The sequence below is a fragment of the Peromyscus maniculatus genome, chromosome 2 (assembly GCF_049852395.1).
Source record: "Peromyscus maniculatus bairdii isolate BWxNUB_F1_BW_parent chromosome 2, HU_Pman_BW_mat_3.1, whole genome shotgun sequence".
In the NCBI taxonomy this organism is placed as follows: domain Eukaryota; kingdom Metazoa; phylum Chordata; class Mammalia; order Rodentia; family Cricetidae; genus Peromyscus; species Peromyscus maniculatus.
Window position 1 is genome coordinate 76,926,854 of NC_134853.1, and position 22,339 is coordinate 76,949,192.

Here is a 22,339-nt window from a genome sequence, read left to right on the forward strand (position 1 = left end):
ACTACCTGCTCCTAAAAATAGTTTATCCTTGTCTGAAACTAATGACTCCTGAGACACTTAGTCTACAAATTTGTTTCATTTCATCTCTATCTCAAACATATATGGACACAGTCATCCAAAGTATGTATGTTTAAGAACACAACCTCCCCCTCTGATTCCTTCAAAGTCAACTGTCCATTCAGTAATTTTCATTCAATGACTCAAACACCCAAGGTGTGCAAGAAACTGGAACCCTACAGAAATGACAAGGAGGAAATGGGCTCAGAGAATGGAGGCCATCTTCCCATACCCATCTATGAAAATGTTCTATTGCATGCAGTGATGATGGTGGGCTTCTTCAGGTTTGACCAGACATGCCACATTGAAAAGGGGCTATCTCAGTTTTTTTTTCCACTTTTCTTTGGATCCTGTTGGGATCTGTGATCCTAGCCAAGAGCCATCAAAGACATAGCCGAGAAACAGATAAAAGACAAATTCAAGTTCAAACAACAGAACAAAGATCTTGCCCGTTCGAACCTGGGTCTATGTCAGAGTCATTTGGATCAATAGCATCGTCTTCAGTAAACGGGCGCAGACAGCTCTGCTTGTCCCCGAAGGCCCGTCTGTTTCGTCTCGCTGGCAAAGTGCCATCTAGAGGGAAAAGGGAGGAATCCCACAGTTTGTTTGTGTAACACAACAAACCTTCCCACAGCAAACGCATATGCTGAGAACGAGACTGCACCAGACTGATGCAGAGGGAAGGGTGAAAACAGGGGAGAGACAGCTTCAACACCCCGCAGAAAGCCTACCCCGAGAGTGTGCAGCCCACTCAGCCGGGTTACCTGAGGTCTCTGCATCCACCCCACTCTCTTCAGCCACTTTGAGGAATATCTGAAAAATCAGAGCAGAAGACAATGTGAGCACCTACTTCATGAAAGAACTTATCACTTCAGATCACATTAAGGAATCCCACATCAGGCCCTTAAGACAAAGAAGGTGGAGGTCACATTTATCAACAACAATTTTATCAGAGCCACTTCTGAGAGAAGCTGTCCAGGGCAGAAAACATGCCTTCAGGTGTGATAGCTCTCGATGCAGACAATTCTTCCCAAAATCAAACAACATTACATGACAGAAGTTTGTTCTGAACCTATAGAGAATGAGGCACGTCACTTTTATCAGGTCTGTGGTTCCAGACCTCTGAGCAGGACCACATTGTGATGACTTATCCAAGACATGATGGCCAAAAGGGAATGGGTTCCTTTTCCTACAGAAATAAACACTAGAGCAGAGGAAATGAATGAGGTCATTGATTTCCAAAACCTGTCTACAGACCATTCTGCAGGAAGCATGCAACAGAAGTACAAAGTCATGCGTGTCTCCAGAAATCCTGATTCAAAGGCACAGACAGGAGCTTTTGAAACTTCACTGTCAGCATAGATGAGTTTGCTGCACAATCACCCCAGGTGCCAGCCAAGCTGGACAATGTTCACACCCCTTCCAGGCCTCGAGGCTTGTGACCTCACATCTCTAAAGAGAAGCATTGCTAGATAGCAAAGGTCATCTGAGCTATGAAGCTCCAAACCCCTGATTCGTAATCCCAGATCAATGTCCTTCACTATTAATTCTCATCCTGCTATGATCATGAAATGAGCTTTCAATGTTTAAAACCAAACACCACCAGTGGTCTGACATTGGTTTGTTGACCACATACCAGGCATGCCCACACCCAGAAAGTCTGCTAATGCAAATGGATCCCATGGGCTTTTTTTTTCCCCAGAGAGAGAATATGAAGTTGGATGGGTAGAGAGGTAGGGAGGGGGTCTAGAAGGAATTGGAAAGGTAGAATTAATATGTCTAAAATATATTATATTCTCAAGGAGTAAGTAAAAACTTCATTTAAAAAAATAAAGTACAAACAATAAAATAAAAGAGGCCATGAATTTGAAGGAGAGCAGAGAGAAATATAGGGGAAGATTTGGAGGGAGGAAAAGGAAGGGAGAAACACTGTAAGTAAATTACAATCTCAAAAATTAAAAAAAAAATCATCAAGTTCAGCACCTGGCTCCAGTGGACTGTCCATAAATATTAGTCATTTACTATATATGAGTGTTGACACTAGGCCACAACACTATTCACACCAGGCAGCAATCCTAATACCTCTATACTCTGCTATCTCCCACTATACTCTGAAATATTTCACTGGGGCTAGCATTACCCAAATGTCAGTGACTTAAAATCTTGGTAATCAACGCTATAGCAATCTCATTCCCACATAGGCTGCCTCTCTGGCCTTGGGATTGTTGGGTCTTTGTACACTGACAGCCATGGAGCTTACTTCTTCTAGGGTGGTCTCTGAGATGCCGTAACTGGAGATGCCCAAGTCTGAGAGCCGATCATCAATCTCGTGGAAGAGTTCCACGAAAGCTCCCTCCTTAGCAGCTTCATACGGCAGCACGTAAGTCAGTTCATGGCCAATGTCTTCCACCAGCCGGGCTTCAGATACATGCTTCCTGATGAGGTTGGAGATGGCAGAGACATCTGCGGGGACCAGAGTGTGAAGGTGCTCAGTCATCTCAGATACTCCACAGCAAGAGCTGGCAGTCCATCATACCGTCTCTCTTTGCCAAAGCACTACTTACACACCGTCTGTCCTAAGATACCAAAACCTACTGGCCTTTTCATCTCTGGCCTGAAAACTCCAAAAGAGCAAAGACTGCCTCTAAAAGACTACCCTTATGTCATCAAAGCTAGCTGCACTTGTAGGTTCTAGGTATATGATGGGTAGATGATTTGCTAAGACTGAAACCTTGTGTCTAATGTGTATGTACCAGAACTCTTTGATGGGAGAGGAGCTTGGAAACCTTAAAGTGCTCAGCCCTTCTGTAAACTTTGAGATAATGCTATTCTTCATTTACCTCCAAAGATGGATTATCAGTTTGTGGGAGCAGAAATCTTCCTGCATAAAGCCAGCTGTTGGGGCTGGGTAGAGACAGCCAGCTCGACATTTTTATTCCATATGCCACTGGCGATACTGGCTTCTCCTAGGCACTGCTCAAAGGAAATTAAAATACTACTCCTCATCTCCTAGGCTCTCATTCTTGTATGCTGAATTCAACTCCCTTCCTGCTGGCTTGGCCCTCCAACATCACATCCAGGAGCCACTCCCCCCAAGGCATTCCCCAGACTCCCAGTCACATCTGTCCTCTGGGATACTGCCCTTCCAGCCCCAAGACCAAACCCCATGCTCCCCAGCAAGCGTTAGGCCAAGCCACCACCAAGCTGCATTCACTCCCTCGGCCACCCGGACCAGCCCAGCCCAGCAGCAAACCTTGAGTCAGCGCCACCAGCCTCTGCACCTCTCCTCCTCTGCCTCCACTCTGCCCAGCTGCGGGGAGCTCAGGCACCACCTGAATAAGAAACCCCAGAGTCCTTACCGATGGTCAGCGTGTCACTTTCATGGTCGCTGCCCAGGCCAGCATCAGAACTGCTCTGAGAAACACTGTCCTCCTGATGGCAAAGAAGGAGGTGAGAACGGGTCAGGGCTCGAGCCGGGTATAGACACCACCACCTTTGATGGAGAGGGCATCCAGGAAGTTCTACTGAATATATATAAAGCCAGAGCAGAAAGCTTGTTCTGGGAAGTATGCAGCTGGCACCCATGGCTTCAGAGGCCACTGCACCCCCGTGTGTGTGTGTGTGTGTGTGTGTGTGTGTGTGTGTGTGTGTGTGTGTGTGTGTGTGTGTGTGTGTTTTCTATGTGGATGGCCTCACTGCCTGGGGTGAGAGAGGTCAGCAAAGTGAGTGACTGTCAACAGAACTGTGGCCTGAGATCAATGCTGCCTTGGGACATTTGCCAACAAGTCCCAGCATGGGATTGACCTCACTGCTTTTCTAGTTTAATGCTTTCCAGATGGTAATATGCACTCAGTTACTCCGGTACCTTATTAACATGCAGATATGGATTCAGTGGGTCTGAACTGGGCCCAAGTCACCACGTTTCCAACAAATTCCCAATTGGGCCTGATGTTGCCAGTCCTCAGACCACACTTGAATAAGGAGGCTCCAGTTAGAAGGGAATAAGTAGACAGGAGTTCAAAGCTGGGGGCAGGGGGCAGGTAGGTGGTATGGTTTGACCACACAAATAAATGTCAGACATGTAAAAGACAAGCAAACAGAGATCCAGGGTTCTGGTCCCAGTGGTGATGTACTTGATGGGAGACCTTGAATACACTACAAATCCCTACAATCCTCACTTCCTTCATCTGAGACTATAAACATAATACCGTCTTCCCTGGGTCGTATTACACTTTGAGATGAAAAAATGTAAAAAATATTATAAACAGAACAAAAATGGTCTATCACCATTACTTTCTTTTAAACCCACAGGTAGTACACGGGGTAAAGCCGCATATAATAAATATTTGATGTTTCACGGTTTCAAAGTGAAGGTCGATGAGATTTAAAGGCAGTAAGCAGGAATGGCGAGGATTTTGTGGCTAAGGCTCTTCTTCCCTCTTGCCAAGTCTCTTTTCTTGGATAGAATAAAGCCCTCAAAGGACTTTCTCCATCACTCAGGGCCCTTTAGAAGGGAAATAAAATGGGCTGGAATGGAACTAGCATGGTTGGAACAGAGGTCTCTTAGGCCTTCCACACAGAGGCTGTGATGAACTACAACAGGCCCTCAAAGCAAGGGGAATGTCGCCCCATCTTCACAACCCGGGGCGTGGGTGTACAAGCCATCTAAGCCAACAAGCCCTGGCTGCCTAGTCCCCACAACCAGCCCAGCCCCAAGACTGCTGCTCACCTTCTTCAGACATGACACAGTGCTGCTGCTGTTTCTGCAGGAACTGAGAGACGATTCCACGTCTTTCTTGACCAAGGTCAGGTAGTAACCGGTTCCCAGCTGGTTTTTCAGAAACAGGGAGGAGCCCACACAGCACAGCTTCCCGTGGGAAATGATGGCAATTCGGTCCCCCAGGATGTCTGCTTCATCCATGTGGTGTGTAGACAGAATAATGGTGCGGCCTGCCAGGCACAAACACAAGCAGATGTGACAGTGGGACCTGTCAATTCTCATTGACCAGAGTGGCAGGGACAACAGAGATGTCACATATGAGAAAGACCAGGGGAAGTCTTTAACCTCCATAGACATGACTCCAGGATGGCAAATCTTGGGGGACAGCTGTTGCATTGTTACAGAAAGGAGGGCAGTATTTATCTGGTAACCTGCTCCAGGGAGTGGGCTAAGAGGTTTATAGGCATTCCCAATAGTCAGGGCCAAAATGAACAACAACCCAGCCTCTATACTCATAATCTGAGACTACAGTGCCACGTAACTCTGCCCTTTCTGCTTTTCTAAATAATAAACATAAGCTTTAAGTATCTTGCAAATCAGGCCTCCTCCCTCACACAGGAGAGGCACTGAGTATGAAGGCTCCACACTTTTCTTGAGCAGCAATTCTGTTACCCTAACAAAAAACAGCCACAATTCTCAAGAGCCATCCTCTACCCCAGGTCATAACTTGAAATAAGTAACAACATGTACCTTGTCGATATTTCAGCAGGAGCTCCCATATTCCCCTGCGAGAGTAAGGGTCCACACCTGCTGTGGGCTCATCCAGAATGACGACCTTGGATCCACCCACAAAAGCCAAGGCCACAGACAGCTTCCTCTGCATCCCACCTACAGGACAGAGCAATGAACAACTTCAAATGGTGAGTGGAGGTGGAAGTGGTGAGAGATGACTGGAGGTGCCCCCTGGAGACAGAGGGGGACAGGCCTCTGTGACCAACCACCCAGTCTCGGACTCTGGGGTGTTTTTCTGGAGGAGGAACGAACGGAAGATGGAGAAGGCCGGTCCTGGGACTCACCTGAGAGCTGGCTTGTTTTGCTTTTCAGTTTGCTGGGGGGTAGGCCAACATCCAGGGCCATCTGTTCCATCTCTGCTTTCACATGCTTCTCCGAGAGCCCCTTCAGGCGGGCGTAGAACCAAATGTGTTCTTCGACTGTCAGCCTAGGGGGGGAGAGAGGGGCAGGTCAGTTCTGGGCTCTGCAGGATGGATGCACCTGGACTCATTTTTCTTCTCTTCCGCATCGTTCTTGCCTTTGAAAAATAATCCGTTTCTAAAAAAGGTAACCAGAAGGAAGAATTTAGGGTACTCAAATAATGAGCCACAATAGGAGCTTCTTGGGATATGAAAGCTGAAATATAATGGATCGTTTCCCTGCAGGCCTGGTCACAGGGCTTCAGACAGTTAAAACTTTAAATTCCAGGTTTTCAGATAGTTCTCACATCACTGTTCTATTCACCAAGTTGGCTCAGCATTCACTCAGAGTCAATGAACCTCAATGGGTCTCAAGCCCTAAGTCTAAGGATAGGGAGGCCCAGAAGCCCAAGTTACTGAATTTAGATAAGAGAACACTAAGACAACTTCACCTCCTTTTTACCCTGAAATCAAAAAGCAACTTGGTCACCGTGGCCCAGGAGAGATAAGACCCACCACCCTGCACCCAAAGAAGGGGAATTCTTTAGTACCACTATACTCAGAACACCATGACTCCCAGGTCACAAACGGGGCAGGGGAGGCACTGGCTCCTCTCTGTATGCTTCTGCTACTCACATGTCAAACAACACGTTATGCTGAGGACAGACTCCCAGGTTCTGCCGGATGGAGCTCATTTCGGAGCGAATGTCCTTCCCCAGGATGTAGGCAGTGCCGGAAGTTGGGGGGAACAACCCAGTGAGTATCGACCTGAGGAGAAGAGTAACAAATTCAAGAATCAGGCAGACCCAGCATCACCTCTCAGTGCTGCAGAGCCAGGGCAGGGAGAGCAGATCATACCGTGGACACTCTATTCCTTCCGATTGGAATCTAGTAGATGCCCAGAGACTGAAAAGGCCATTTGCTTTAGTGAACAGCTGAGCACAAGCCTGTATCTTAGAAATGGAAGTTCTGGTAAGAGCACCTGAAAAACTATCCTCCTAATTTATAACAGGATGTGCTCTTTAGAACATATTTTATATGCTTAACATCTTGTACATGAAAAATCAAGAACATACTATTAAAAGATAGAAATGTTTGTGTTTCGTGGTAGAATTTCTAAGTGTCTTCGTCATGATCATAAAGTACTGGTTTTATGTTGAATAACAGTGAAAATTGGTCACCCCCAAAGATCAAACTCTGGAATGGGGTGGGGGGTAGTGGGCACACTATAAACTATAATTAACTGGTATTCTCTAGCACTTTCTTGGTCCTCACAGGTCCCAAAGAAAGGAGAAGGAGAAAGCTACCCTTCTCTCATCTGCTTAGAGATAGACTTCCTGGAAATATCCTTCTTTCTCTAACCTGTTTGATCTTTATTTCCTTCCAGTCTCTTGCTTCGCAGCTCTAAACCAACTCACTCAGAAACAGACCACCTCAAACTCTAAGAAAGTCAAGGAATTCTGAGCAATGCATGGGAAAGGTCATCAAAAGGTCCCTGCCTGTTTTAGGCTACAAGAAAAACACCTAGAAAAATCTACACCTCAGAAAGCATGCTTATGATTAGGTGAGACATTTCCTCCCATCATGCTCCACTCTTAGCCCAGTGACCAATTCAATTTCCTTAGTTCTGCATTTCTAAGCAGGGGTTTCCCGTGGCAGATCTTGTGGGAGCCACACCCTCTTCTTACATGGTGGTGGTTTTCCCTGCTCCATTGTGACCCAGGAAGGAGGTGATCTGGCCCTCATAAAAATTTAGCGCCAAGCCATCCACAGCCACCTTCATGCCATCTCGGTAAACCTTCACCAGGTTCTGAATGGACACACCCAGCCTCAGGTGAGTGGGTTCTTCTTCCATGCAGACTGTGACAAAAGAAAAGAGACAGAGGTGACCCGACAGGAAATACTGACCTGACCAGCAGAGTGTATAAATACGAAAGTTATGTGCTTAGATCTTGAGAGCTAGCCTCTTTCCATGATCAACCTTTAATGTTGCAGACAAACAGAAGAAAAGTAATTTAAGCCCTTTGGGACATGTGTGCTGATATCAGGGATGTGCTTATAATGGAACACTAGTCTGTTCATGAAAAAGTGCTGCACAAACAATTACAATACAAGATGCCAACTGTCATTTAAAAAACATATCTAAAGGTGTCATGAATGCTCCTACCAGACTCAGCAAGGAAAAGCAATAAACTATAAAAATACATCACAATTTGAATGGATCTCAAAAGAATTATACTGTGGAAAAGATCTACTATCAAAAAAAATTGCCTATTATCCAGTTCCATTTCCAAAATATTCAGAAAATAACAAAATTGCAAGAATTACGAACAGATGAGTGACGAGATAATACATGATACATGATAAAATTTCCCAGATCAAACAAAATGAGTGTGGAATAAGGAATCTAATGGTCTGTGAACTGTACCAATGCCAGTTTTAAACTATACTTCAGTTTTAGGTTTGGGAACTACACTTTAGTTATGCATGGTGTTACTAGGTTGGGGGAATCCATGATGAGTAAGTACAAAGGAGCCTCCTCATACACTTGTCAGGCAGCTCCTTGTGAATCTGTTACTCTAAACCAAGCAGAGTCCTTTGTGTGATTGGGTGGTTGTTCAGGGGAGGGAGCAACTGACTGCTGAGAATCAACACAGGCAGCTCTGGGAAGCAGATGCTGAGCCAGGCTGAGGAGCAAGAAAGGAAGAGTCTGGAAGGCAGGCAAGTGGGAGAAAAGGCAGCACTGGAGGAGGAAACACTGGAGACAAAGGTCTGGATGTGTGGACGGACATAACATAGTCCAGCCCACACAGTGAGAGGTACTGAGGGAGAAGAATGGGAAAGTAGCAGGACAGTGCATGTGGGCGTCACACTAAGGACACCATACTTCTTTAACCTTTGGAGAGCCAAAGAAGGGCACAAAAGAGAGACCTACTGACAGCACAGGAAGGGAGCGGGTCTACTGACAGTGTGAAGGAAGCAGGTCTACTGACAGTGTGAAGGAAGCAGGTCTACTGACAGTGTGAAGGGAGCGGGTCTACAGACAGACAGTGTAGAAGGAAGCGGGTCTACTGACAGACAGTGTAGAAGGAAGCAGGTCTACTGACAGTGTGAAGGGAGCGGGTCTACTGACAGTGTAAAGGGAGCGGGTCTACTGATGGTGTGAAGGAAGCGGGTCTACTGATGGTGTGAAGGGAGCGGGTCTACTGATGGTGTGAAGGAAGCGGGTCTACTGACAGTGTGAAGGGAGCGGGTCTACTGACAGTGTGAAGGAAGCGGGTCTACTGACAGTGTGAAGGAAGCGGGTCTACTGACAGTGTGAAGGGAGCGGGTCTACTGACAGTGTGAAGGAAGCGGGTCTACTGACAGTGTGAAGGAAGCGGGTGTGAAGGAAGCGGGTCTACTGACAGACAGTGTAGAAGGAAGCGGGTCTACTGACAGTGTGAAGGAAGCGGGTCTACTGACAGTGTGAAGGGAGCGGGTCTACTGACAGTGTGAAGGAAGCGGGTCTACTGACAGTGTGAAGGAAGCGGGTGTGAAGGAAGCGGGTCTACTGACAGACAGTGTAGAAGGAAGCGGGTCTACTGACAGTGTGAAGGAAGTGGGTCTACTGACAGTGTGAAGGAAGTGGGTCTACTGACAGTGTGAAGGAGGCGGGTCTACTGACAGTGTGAAGGAGGCGGGTCTACTGACAGTGTGAAGGAGGCGGGTCTACTGACAGTGTGAAGGGAGCGGGTCTACTCACAGTGTGAAGGAAGAGGGTCTACTGACAGTGTGAAGGAAGCGGGTGTGAAGGAAGCGGGTCTACTGACAGTGTGAAGGGAGCGGGTCTACTGACAGTGTGAAGGAAGCGGGTCTACAGACAGTGTGAAGGGAGCGGGTCTACTGACAGTGTGAAGGAAGCGGGTCTACTGACAGTGTGAAGGGAGCAGGTCTACTGACAGCATAGGAAGGAAGCGGGTCTACTGACAGTGTGAAGGGAGCAGGTCTACTGAGAGCATAGGAAGGAAGCGGGTCTACTGACAGTGTGAAGGGAGCGGGTCTACTGACAGTGTAGAAGGAAGCGGGTCTACTGACAGACAGTGTGAAGGAAGCGGGTCTACTGACAGTGTGAAGGGAGCAGGTCTACTGACAGTGTGAAGGAAGCGGGTCTACTGACAGACAGTGTAGAAGGAAGCAGGTCTACTGACAGTGTGAAGGAAGCGGGTCTACTGACAGTGTGAAGGAAGTGGGTCTACTGACAGTGTGAAGGAAGCGGGTCTACTGACAGACAGTGTGAAGGAAGCGGGTCTACTGACAGTGTGAAGGGAACAGGTCTACTGACAGACAGTGTGAAGGAAGCGGGTCTACTGACAGTGTGAAGGGAGCGGGTCTACTGACAGTGTGAAGGAAGCGGGTCTACTGACAGTGTGAAGGGAGCGGGTCTACTGACAGTGTGAAGGAAGCCGGTCTACTGACAGCATAGGAAGGAAGCGGGTCTACTGACAGTGTGAAGGGAGCGGGTCTACAGACAGTGTGAAGGAAGCGGGTCTACTGACAGTGTGAAGGGAGCGGGTCTACTGACAGTGTGAAGGGAGCAGGTCTACTGACAGCATAGGAAGGAAGCGGGTCTACTGACAGTGTGAAGGGAGCGGGTCTACAGACAGTGTGAAGGAAGCGGGTCTACTGACAGTGTGAAGGGAGCGGGTCTACTGACAGTGTGAAGGGAGCAGGTCTACTGACAGTGTGAAGGGAGCAGGTCTACTGACAGTGTGAAGGGAGCGGGTCTACTGACTGACAGTGTAGAAGGGAGCGGGTCTACTGACAGCATAGGAAGGGAGCGGGTCTACACTGACAGACAGTGTAGAAGGAAGCCACACTGAGCACAAAGACACAAACACAAAACCTGAAAAGAACTGAGGCAGCTTTACCTGTAGTCAGGAACTAGGAGAGGATTAGGGCCCTGGGTAAGGAAGGGTGAGAAGTTATAAAGCTCAGCCTATAGCAGCCACCCAGCGGCCACCTACAGAATCCCTGGCAGAGACCACGACAGCAAGGCAGGCGGAAAGATTGGTCCACAATCATGGCTAACTACTTATTCCTCCTGGCTTCATAGACTAGCACAACTGTCCAAGAATGGGGAGATAAGGGTATACTGAATATACCATACTTTCCTCGATGTGGTGGAGACGAAGGAGGGGTTCCTCAGGAGCCCTACAGGATTCCCACTAAGTCAGTGCACGGGACAGCAACGGCATGGTATATTTGGAAAGGAGGTATTGCATGGGATTTTTCTGCCTCTACTGTGGATTTAGAGTATTTTTCAATGTGAGAGGGATGCCCTTCCCTGGAAGGGACAGTAGCATCAAGTACAGGAGAGTGCATGTCAGCAGTACTTACTTTCTGATACTCCTTTCTGGCTGGAACCAAGGTGGCTCTTCTCATCACTTTCCTCACCAAACCAGTAGGACTTGGTACAAGGAAAATACCAGGGCCTGGGAATCCCATACTGTCCTGAAAGCAAAGCACAGGCATGATCCAAGCTAATGCCATCTCAGCATTTCTGGCATTTTCTAGCCACACCCTCTTTCTCCTTGACATGATCTTTAGGGGAAAGAATAGACCGGAACTGAGATGGAGGTGGACCACTAACTTTTGCCCAAACCTGCGATGTAGATCATGTACTCTAAACATCTCCACAGCTTCCCAACAACCCCAGATGGCAACACCATCCTCACTTTAGAGATGAGCAAAGTGAAGGACACAGAGTCTACCCAAGGTCACTTACCCAGTAATTACCGACTTAGAATTTGAATCTCAATCTCTATGATGCAAACTGTATATTCAGTGGAGGAAGCTCAGGTTAAAAAGAACATTGCATATAGGCTTCCTCTACTTACTGGCTTCCTCAGAGGGGAGTCAGAGTGAACAAGAGCCTAAGTTCACCTCCTAAAATCTGATCTTGTATGTAAATGTATCAAAGAGGGTTACTGTTACACTTGGCAAAGAAGGCTAAGGGAAGCATCAAAATTAATTGTTACTGAATACTAATTTGACTAAACCATGGTAAGTGCTGAGATCCAATATAGTATATTATTCATAACCTGTAATTAAGAACCAGAAGCTCTCACAGGGCTTCCATCTCTGGGGACATAGAACTCCAGAACCCAGTCAGCACTGAGAGGAATCTACTGGGCTCTGACCCGGTGTGGTCCAACTGGGGTCATCCCCAAGCACCAACACTTAACGGTCATGTGACCTCAGATAAGTCACTTAAATTCCCAGTTAGATCTCTCATTTGGAAGCTGTTTACCATGGCAAACACCCCACGGCGATCTTCCGAATCAGAGGATGTAAAGTGCTTTGCATGGTACCTGGCACCCTGGGCTCAAGCAGGGGTGACATGGCGGTAGGAAGAGGTGTGCTTTCAGCACAAGTGACTTTCCCTGTACTATTTGTCTTTCACAGGTTTAAAGCCCAAGCCATTTCCTGGGGAGCCCCCTCATCCTTCAGCAATTGCAACACAAAGAAAAGAAAGGTCTAGAGACAGAAAGGGTCTTCCTATATCAGTTAGCCAAGGCAGTCTGGAAGCTTGGGGTACCTGGAAAGACGGCTTCGATGTACCATGTCATCACTCCATAGAGGAAAGTGTCAAACAGCATCATGGACACTGCGGTGGTGAGATTAAAGCCGTCTTCCTCCACCGGGCTCTCAAAGAGATTGTCCCACTGTACCCCGATGCCTTGCTCCTCAAAAAGGGCAAAGTATTCACAGCCAAATCCAAAAGCCACGGGAGACAGAAGGCTCTGAGAGAAGAAAGAGGCAAAAGTAATGGGTCTCTGTCCTTTTGCTCTCATTTATCTCTTCTAATGTAAATTCCACCTTGAGAAATTTGAATTTGCAAATTACATCAATCATAAGGCATGTAAGCGGTCTCCTAGAGTCCCTTTGAAGAAGCGGACTCTCTTGCAGCATATAAAATGATTTCATTTGCAAGCACTCATTATGCACACACATTTCAGAAATGCATGCATGAGAGCAGGTGAGACTTTTAGAACTGTATGCTTCCCAAGATATTCCAAGACTCAACAATCCTGTCCCCCATTCAGCCTCATACTGACATTCATCAAAGAACTTTTTCACTGATCAGTCATTGAATATTCAGGATCAGAGGAGCCACTTTAAGGCTTGACATCTATGAGACTCAGCCAGAGGTACTTGCAGTATGCTGAGAGCCTATTAATATCTTATCAGTGACCCAGGGGGGCAGCTAGTGAGTGGCTCTCACTGGTATTCTCACATGCTCAAAGACCACACCTACACTGCACAAAGTGAGAAAAAAATGTCCTGAGCAGGTATCTGTGGGAGGGTAAGTCATGTTCTGTCTTGTTCAGTTCAGAAATTATTACCCAAGTCCAAGTACCAAAAGGATATAAGAAAGACAAGCAAGGGTCATGAATGAACCACTTGTAGCCTCAAGCTATCCATGGCCATGATTTTGCTGTGAGCTTATTATGGCCAAAGAGCTAGTGCAGACATGGTATCTGTTGCCTACACTAGATGCATTCCCTAATGTTATTTATATCCAACCAGTTCAAGGTACAATCTGATCTCTGACAAAAATCAAATCCAACCAGTGATCATTATAAGGGCAAAGGAGAAACAATTTAGTAAGAGAGGAGTACAGAGTGAACATCCAACTCCAGAGTTCAGGGGTCAGTGGTGAGGGGTCAGGACTACAACCCTCACAGAATTACTCACAGCAAAGATCTTAATGGAGAAGCCCACATAGTCCTGCCAGGCTACGCACAGGACGTAGGGCAGGTACAGTGTGAAGTAGATGATGCCTCCACAGGCTGCGGCCAGGTTGGCCCGGGAGAAGAGCGTGCTAATGAGGAAGCACTGTAGGATGGTCACCACGGCAAACACAGACAGGAAGACAAACACCACGCTGGGGTCACTGTAGGGCAGCAGGTTTCCTAGCTGGAGAGGAAGAGTCTGGATGAATGTGGAGCCTCGGCAAGCCCAGTCACTCGTTCATGTGATCATAATGCTGGTTTTTACTCCTAACTCTTTCAGAGATAATGTAGGGGAACCATGCTGCTCAATTTTCTGATGCGGAAATCCAAACCCAGGAGAAATAACTTATTCGAGATTACACATGAAAAAAAAATCACAGCAGAATAATAGTAAGTGCAAAGTCTAGGACCTTCTACTTGATCTCAGTTAATAATTTTGCTCTGTTTCTCACCTGGCTTCTCCCTGTCTAAGGACAACTACTGCCTCTAAGAAAAAGTTGTATAAGACAACAGCCCATGCATCCTTTCTCTCCAAAAACATAGAAAAAGGCCAGATAACCTTAACCTTTCCCTGTTAGCTACAAAGTCTTCATTCACGCACTCATCTAAATACTCGTGAATATTCTGAGTCCTGAGTTCACCTGGAGGGACTGCAGACAGTGAAGCAGGCCCTGTGAATACGAAGTTATCTTAACCAGCTCCCACACACTGGCCGGAGGACCCATACCCTTGTCACAAGGCTTAGGTCACTGCCCTCATATACCAGAGCGTGAGAAAAAGGGTTGTTCCAGAACTGCATGCAAATGCATCTTGGTTCTGTCATCCTGGGGTGCTTTAGTGATGCTCTGGCCTGCCTTGAGCACTCAATGGGTCACCATAGGTAGGATACACTGAGGCAGTCCACAGCACATACTCTACACAGTACTTGGCATCCACGAGTGCTCAAGAGTAGTAAAATATAGTAGCTAGTGTTGAGATGAATGCTACATCCTTTGACTTTGTTCTCTGTCTCTCTCCTAGAAAACACTAACTTTTATAAGAGGCATCTTTATATGAAATAACTGTTGAGGCAAGAGAACTGAAGAGTAGATTCGTGTATGAGACAAAAACTTCACTGCCCAGACTCCACTTTAAGGGAGGGCTTACCTGGCTATAGGTAAAAGACATCCAGATGTTAGCATCTCTGTTGTCATAGCCAGGAGAGCTACCAGGCCCTGAAACACCCCTTTCCCTGGTGAGACCCCATCCAACGATTGACAAAATGGGAAGGAGGGTATAAGAATTTGGACTTCTCAGCTCAATGTGGGAAACTCTTGGACAAGCTGTATACTCTCCAGAGCACTCCACTGGGTTGCTTAATCATGTTTCCCTCCTCTCTCTGCATGACCCAGCATGTGCTCCATCCCTCCAGATAGTGATCCCTACTGTATCCATACATCAAAGTCTGCCTCAGCCTCTTCCTCCAGATATCCAAACCTGTACTATCATATAACTTTGGACTACTGCTTTTACAAACTTGGAAATAATCTCCACCCAATACTCCTAAGGATCAAACCTTAAGTACACAGTGGGGTACAGGTAAATGTGTGCTTTTCTGGAAGGAGTGGGGCCAGCTTACCTTCAAGATGACAACCAGCAGGCCAGCACTCACGAGCAGAGGGATGAGGCTGCTGATGAACCAGCTAAACCAGAGAATGCCATTGTCCAGACCCATGATCCGCATGGTCTCCTTCAAGCGCGCCTCCTTCTCATACACAATGCCCTTGATGATCACAGCCACAGAGTAAATCCAGGCCAAGGTCATGAAGAGAGGCATGGACCGGCTCATTACCCTCAGGAAACTGGAGGCACAGATAAGAGCATGGGAAAAAATGAAAGAGGCATGTGTCAGCCAGGCTAAGATCCAAGGCCTTGCATGTTGGAGGAAAAACTACATTTGGGTCACCTAGGGAAGGCCCACTGGACTCTCAAATGACCAAATGTTTCATTAGCAGTAGACAGAGATGAGATCCTTGGCTGACAGAGTATAGCCATCCAAAATTTCTTTAGGGGATCACTTTAATAACTAGGAATTGGGGGTAATATTAAAATAAAACGAAAGTTACTTTACTAAGAACTAAATACGAAGGGTGGGGGCAGAGTCCCATTTGGTCTCTCACGAAGGTCAGTGTCTCTAAGACCATCTCCTATTGACTGGCTTTCACTCTCACACTGCGCAGGAACACGCATGTACACCTGCACTCCACACGGAACTGCTTATTTAACAAAGACGTTGGCTTGTTGGTACACTCACATGTCATCGACATAACAGGGGTAGGGCATCTGTTGCACATAGACGCCCGTTTTCTTCTCGGTTCCCGTCAGCACTCTGATGATCGCCTGCTCCACCACATCCTGCAAGTAGGCAAAGCCCCCCCAGACGTAGCGCATATCCTCAAAGGGGTCAGCCCGGGGACCGGGGTCCCAGTACCTAAAACCAAACAACATGTGATCAAACATTCCTACAAGCACACTGGAAATTACCCACAGTTCCCCACTTTCCCTTGGCTACTCTTCCGATTTCTCTATTTCTCAGCTGACAAGTACACAGATTCTTGAATAGGAATAATCACAGTGAAAACACTCCTTAGGGGTCTATTTTTCTTTCCCTTTTATTGGTGACCTAACATTGCACCAGATGGGCATACTAAAATTTCCTCAACCTTACTCCCTTTTATTGGTTGTCTGCCTCTTTTCATAAAAATGTGTCTGGCTAGTGTGGAGACCCCCTAAAGGCTTTCTCCTGACTTTTAAGTCCTTTGAGTTAATCTTTTGAATAGGAATGCTGAAAGAGAAAGACTAAAATTTTATGGCCTTTGATTAACAGTCCCCAGCAATGAAGTTTTAGCAAAGTCATGCTGCTGCTGATTTGGTGTTGAAATTCCTTCCAAATTGCTAATAGAGTGCAGTCATAAAAGTCATCCAAATTATGTTCTTGACCTTGGTAAGATTGGGCTTGTGTGATGGCATCCAGCTTACCCATCCTTGATCTTATTGGTCCTCTCCACGTTGTCAATGTCCATTCGGATCTTGTACTTAACGTGATGGGGCAGTTCCACACTGCCAGGAGTGATTCCTGTGAACACGATACCAGCCCAGAACTTCCTCTCATCCAGCAGCTCCATGGACTTGTTGATGAGGCGGACTTCTGTTGGAACGGGCTCCAGCTTGTTCAGGTTGACACACTGACAGAAAGAAGGACAGTCTCATTATGACACTGGTGGCCATGAAGACAAGTGGTGGCCAGATCTCAGACTCCTTTGAGAGGCAGGAACTGGCTGCCCGAACTTCTCAATCTCCACCACCTAGTCCTCTCTAAAGTAGTTTTCCAGGTTTCAACCAAGCTTAGAACTGAGATTTATGTGAAATACTGAGCATTACCTCTGTTGTTTTGTGTGAGGAGAAATAATCCTATTTTATTCTATTCTGTTTTCTTAGCAATGCTGAGTCACGGCAACTAACCAATTAAATCGATAAGGAAAAATTCTAGTCAGCCTTTTTCCTTTCCATCATTTTTAGGATTAAAGTTTTAAAGCTTTATCTGTCCCAAATTAGATTAGATAAGTTTCATAAAGAATGCCCTCATAAGACAGCAATTTATTACTATTAGAATCTAGAATATCGAAACATGGAAAAACCTAGAAGATAATGGATAGAACATGGAGTCTATTTGAAGTAAAGCTGGAAGTAAGTTTATTTTCTCATGAAGCCGTTCATCTAGCGTTTATCTTGTCTACCAGGCCTGCAGGATATAGCTGTCTGTGACACCACACATTCATTCTAAGTCCTCCTTCTGCTTTTAACTTTATTTTAACATCTCAAAGGAAAACGCTCTTAGTCTTTGCTAAAGGATGTGCACAGCAGGCCCTCACCTCCATGAAGCGAGATATCGTCCGGATTGCCTGGCTGGTTTCATTGAAAGCTTCTCTCCACGTATACACAGAGCCATTTGGGGACTGACCATTCTCTGGGTTCTTGGCCAGAAATGCCATGATGTCTTGGGCGGTCCAATCTAATCCATCCAACTTCTGTTCCCAAAACTGGTCATTGCCTCTGCTGTCTAACAGCGTCTGTCATTCCAGGAAGAACGTGGGGATAGGAAACATCAAGTTCATGGTAAGGCACTATATCACACACCACACCCTTTTTCACCTGCTCGGTCTGTGTTTGTGTATCTTCACAGTAACTTGTAAGACACATTACAAGGCTTCTATTTGACAAAGAAGAAGACTGAAGTTGATCGATATTGGCCAAGGCAAACTGATGAGCTGAGACACAAAGTCAGACCTCTGAACTCACAGTCCACAGGCTCCCCACTGTACCAGACAGTGGTTAACCGTTTTAACTCTAACAACAGTAGTAGTAGTGTGCTGAGGGATCTATTGGCATCATAACTCACACAACTCCATGAGGGTGTAGCTTTGATACTGCCCATTTCACACACAGGAAAACAGAACTTCAAGGATGTTAATGTAGCTAACGAACAGGAAAGCCAGGCTGGAAAACACAGGCTCCCTGATTCCAGAACACCCACTACATCAGATCTCCCCTCTCTTTTGAGACATGGTCAGATGATGCCAGATAAAAACCCTATCTCTAGGCCGAGCCCACTCTTAAGGCTTAATTCAGGGAAGAAATACTGCTGGTTAATCCAAGTATTAGTAAAAGATGGTCTTTCCCAACGCCAGAACATATGATCATGATGAAAAGGAGGCCTGTTTCCCTTCACTTGTCAATGTGAAAAAGGTCACAGGTAAGCCATTCTGGTCCTCAACCAGCCAGTCCAGGGGGACTGGGGCAAAGCCTGTACAGAAGCCTTGCCAGGAAAACGGGGCAACTGCTGACTGGGCGAAATGCAAACAGCTGCCATGCTCATTTACCAGGTTCCAGGGGAAGCAGGAGGCCCTTGCTCTGCTGAGCTGGAAAAAAGCCTTAAGAGTACCTTCCTTAATCAGTCTTCTTTTCACTAACCTGGCAAGCTCTTCCCCTGGGTGGCTTCTTCCTTGTTGTTTTAATGGGAACATAATGATTTTACAGAGTGTATCTACTATAATCTCATTAACCATTCCTGTACTGCATAGCATTGAGTCTATCTCCAATTTCTCACAATAACAATTACAGTAATAACATTTTCTCTCCCATGAGGACTTCTTTAAAATTACTGCCATAGGATGCATGGGGGGGGGGCGTGGAATAAAGCTATAGCACACAATTCATTCTTTGTGGATTTTGAAACTTCCACTTCAAATTGCTTTCCACAAGGGAATAACCATGCACCCTGTCCCCGGTGAGGTACCCGTGTAATTTTTTTGTTAACAGACGCACAAGTGTACCTCACAAAAGTCCACAGAGGCATGGGTTATCGACTCTGAAACGACTTTATTTGGATACCTGGAAGTGAATGAACAAATAGGAACAGAGAGATGGGATGGTGGCACTTGGCTGAGCCCTGCCCAGTATAAGTTCTAAGCAGTATGGCAAGAGGACTTCTAGACCAAGAGGACATCCATACCCAGTGAGGTCACTGACCCTATGGCATCTCCAGAGAGCCTGAAAGGAATAGAAGACCTGGCATTTCACATGAAATACTAGATAGAGAAGAAGTAGGGCCTGGAGATGAAGGACCATGTCCAGTTCAGAACAATTAAGAAAAAAAAAAAACCACTCAGGTTAGGTCAGAGGGTTCTTAGGCTCAACAGAAAAGTGTCTCAGGTCCACAGGATGTACAACAGGAGCAGATAGAGCCAGCTGCTGCTCACTCATGCGATCTCTACCTCGCACCTATTTGTCTCCTACAGTAACGCATCTACATCTCCACTAAAAACCATCTAAGGCCCTCCTCCAAAGTTAAAGGTCCTCAGCTCAATACAGAGGCCCCCCAAGGCCTGTCATGCCTTTCTTTCCCATCTCTGCTTCGTTCCTTCCTATTCCACACCCAGGATTCGCCGAGATAAATCCCAAGTGAACACTACCACAGGTTTATAAGGACTTATCCCTTAAGAACTGAGAGTTTATGAGCAGCCACGGTCTCCAAAGATGCTCTTGATTTAAGAGCAGGGAAGGCCAGGCTTGTGGTTCATGCCTGTAATTCCAGCACTGGGGGAAGCTGAAATAGGAGGATTGCCATGAATTTGAGGTCATCCTGGGCTACATAGCAAGTTGCAGGCAAGTCTGAGCTATACTGTGAGACCTTGTTTGGGGTATTTGGGGGGGGGGGTTTGTTTATTTTGTTTTGGTTTTTTTTTTGAGTAGGGAAACATCTATGTATGCCCAAATTCAGTTAAAATTCTCTAAATCCCTGCGCTCTCAGAGAACAATCCTAAACAGTAGAAGTGTTGATCAATCCCAAGAAAAAGATCAGGGAAAGAAGCCTGGGGCACACGCTGCAGTTTACAGGGTTTCCTGTGGGAGAATCACACGAATCCCTTAGAAGAGAAAGACCCGAGCTGAAGGGAGACGCATGCACCAGAGTGTGACCTAGTGCCATGACTCGGCATCAACACATAAGATTGTTGCTCTTGATTTTCTCACCCAAGTGCCCTGTGTATAAAAGCTCCAAGTTGAGAATTCTGCACAGTTGTAACAGCACTGATAGATCAAAAAAGACTCTGGCTTCTTCAGATCAGTAGCCTGTCCCCCAGGGGACCCAGAGCACTCCTAAACTTCCAAAGAGCTCCCTCAAGATGGGTACGGTCTCTAAAACCCACCATCCTCAGGTCACAAAGGTTCAAGACCAGAAACCTGGCAAAAATCCTCCCTTGCTTCTTGACAGCAGAAGAAAGGAAAGGAAATGGCCTCCCTCACCATGGCAATAGGAAGTTGTCTAATGATCCCCGACTGAGGCTGAGGCAGGGATGATGTGATTAAATGGCTCTCATGCTGACACAAAGGAGACATGGCATTCTCAGACTGCTCTCCTCTGGATCCTGATTGTCTCTGGAGCACTCGTCCTTTTCAAGTGGCCCTGACATGGTACTTGCCATTCTCTCCACTCCATGACAGCAATGCTGCATTCACCCTGTGCCTAGGGAGCCAGTGCCTCTGACCTGTCTGCATGCCAGATCACGCTTCTGTCCCCATACCTCCTTCTAAGATCTACCGAGATGCGGGCAAGCTACAGAAGATACTGTGCCTACCTTAGTGGCTGGAGCCAAAATGAAGATACTCAGTGTCCTGCAATCACCAAACTCTACTTCCAGTTTCTGGTCTTGACCTGGTTTTGTGCAAAAACTGCTACTGGGCCATGAGAGGCACTAATGCTGACATACTCAGGCCTGTCACTGCACCTTGGTCTTGGCTTCTACGGAGGTGGTGGCTCTGTGGCTTCAGTTAATCTTACTGCATCTCAATTGGTTTAACTCACAGAATTATGATCTCAGGCATTTCTGGGAAGATGTCCAGAAAGCTCTTCTAGATCAAGCAAGTAAAGTGAGCAGGGAAACACTCACCCGAACAAGGTCCATCTCTTGGCTGCTCTCCATGAAGGTCCAGATTTGGGGGCTGAGTTCTTCCCACATACCCTCCAGGTCATGGAACACAGCCAGCTCCTGGAAGGTCTTGTTCACCTGGAGTCAGGTAGGGAACCAGATTCCGTACAAAGGGAAGAGAGGAAGAGGCAATGAGCATTCCAAGGACCCTCCCAACCAAAAAAAAAAAAAAAAAAAATTACCCATCACAGAAACCCCTGCTCAGTCCTTTCCCTTCCTCAGGAAATCCCTCTTATAGCTAAAATTCAAACACTCAGAACTAGAGAGCTGGCTCCCAAGGTTACATGTGGGTTTTCTGACTATTTAAAAGTCTCATAAAGGCCATGAGTATACTCAACACACTGTATCTGAAGCAGCCTTTACTTCCTGCCTCTAATTCTGGGGAGATGGGAGGGGGGGCGGTTCTGGGGACAGAGTCCTAAGCCTAGACAGCTTACCTCAGCCATGACCTGCCTCGTAGCTGGAGTGTCAGGTGTATACAGAATCTTTCCAACAAGCAGCGGCTTGAGTGCCTTCCAAATAATTCGAGAAAGAGGACTGGACTCCAAGTTCTTCATCAAATCATTGCAATAAGGAGCTACAAAGAACACGGAAGACAGACACTCGCTTATATACATGGCCAGATAACAACAGGAACTGAGAAGTTGGAGCCACCCGGCCAGTGCACGGTTCAAATCCCCAGTCCACCGTCTAACAGTCATGCAGCAGATAACTTCCCTTATCTGAGCCTCAGTTTGCCCCACTGTAAAAAGAAAAGTTTATAACAGCTACTTGGCAGAGCTGTGAAGAGGATTAGCTGAGGTATTTCCTGTGAGGTCTCTAAAGCACTCCATACTTGAAATAACCAGGCCCTTCCTAAGACTCATAGCTGAGCTGATCTAGAAGAACATTCTGACTGTGCACACACCAACCTAACTCAAGCTCCATACCCGCATGCCAGCCCTCACACCTGTTTCCACTGAAAACAAATGGGACTCTTATTAGGGAAGCCAGAGGGCTGCGTTTAGACTTTAGTTTCAAGAGAAAGCCAAATATTTCCTTAATAATTAATAGATGTTATCACAAATG

General features: G+C 46.5%; 1 protein-coding gene across 2 annotated transcripts in view; it reads right to left on the reverse strand.

Annotated features, from left to right (window-relative positions):
- The window catches only part of Abca1 (ATP binding cassette subfamily A member 1), a 126,200-nt gene that overhangs the window by 31,475 nt on the left and 72,386 nt on the right, over positions 1 to 22,339 (reverse strand). Inside the window, exons 10-27 of one of the 2 annotated variants that reach the window (XM_006995104.4) lie at positions 21,709 to 21,848; positions 21,233 to 21,349; positions 17,657 to 17,854; positions 16,764 to 16,969; positions 16,039 to 16,215; positions 15,364 to 15,586; positions 13,708 to 13,929; positions 12,548 to 12,752; positions 11,347 to 11,460; positions 7,656 to 7,827; positions 6,604 to 6,735; positions 5,854 to 5,996; positions 5,528 to 5,665; positions 4,787 to 5,007; positions 3,417 to 3,489; positions 2,318 to 2,520; positions 822 to 870; positions 517 to 630 (exon numbers count right to left, since the gene is read on the reverse strand). In XM_006995104.4, the coding sequence (XP_006995166.1) occupies positions 517 to 630; positions 822 to 870; positions 2,318 to 2,520; positions 3,417 to 3,489; positions 4,787 to 5,007; positions 5,528 to 5,665; positions 5,854 to 5,996; positions 6,604 to 6,735; positions 7,656 to 7,827; positions 11,347 to 11,460; positions 12,548 to 12,752; positions 13,708 to 13,929; positions 15,364 to 15,586; positions 16,039 to 16,215; positions 16,764 to 16,969; positions 17,657 to 17,854; positions 21,233 to 21,349; positions 21,709 to 21,848 (2,847 nt within the window). Of the gene's footprint in view, positions 1 to 516; positions 631 to 821; positions 871 to 2,317; positions 2,521 to 3,310; positions 3,390 to 3,416; positions 3,490 to 4,786; positions 5,008 to 5,527; positions 5,666 to 5,853; positions 5,997 to 6,603; positions 6,736 to 7,655; positions 7,828 to 11,346; positions 11,461 to 12,547; positions 12,753 to 13,707; positions 13,930 to 15,363; positions 15,587 to 16,038; positions 16,216 to 16,763; positions 16,970 to 17,656; positions 17,855 to 21,232; positions 21,350 to 21,708; positions 21,849 to 22,339 lie in introns of both variants that reach the window. The other variant, XM_042271181.2, reaches the window with a different exon arrangement.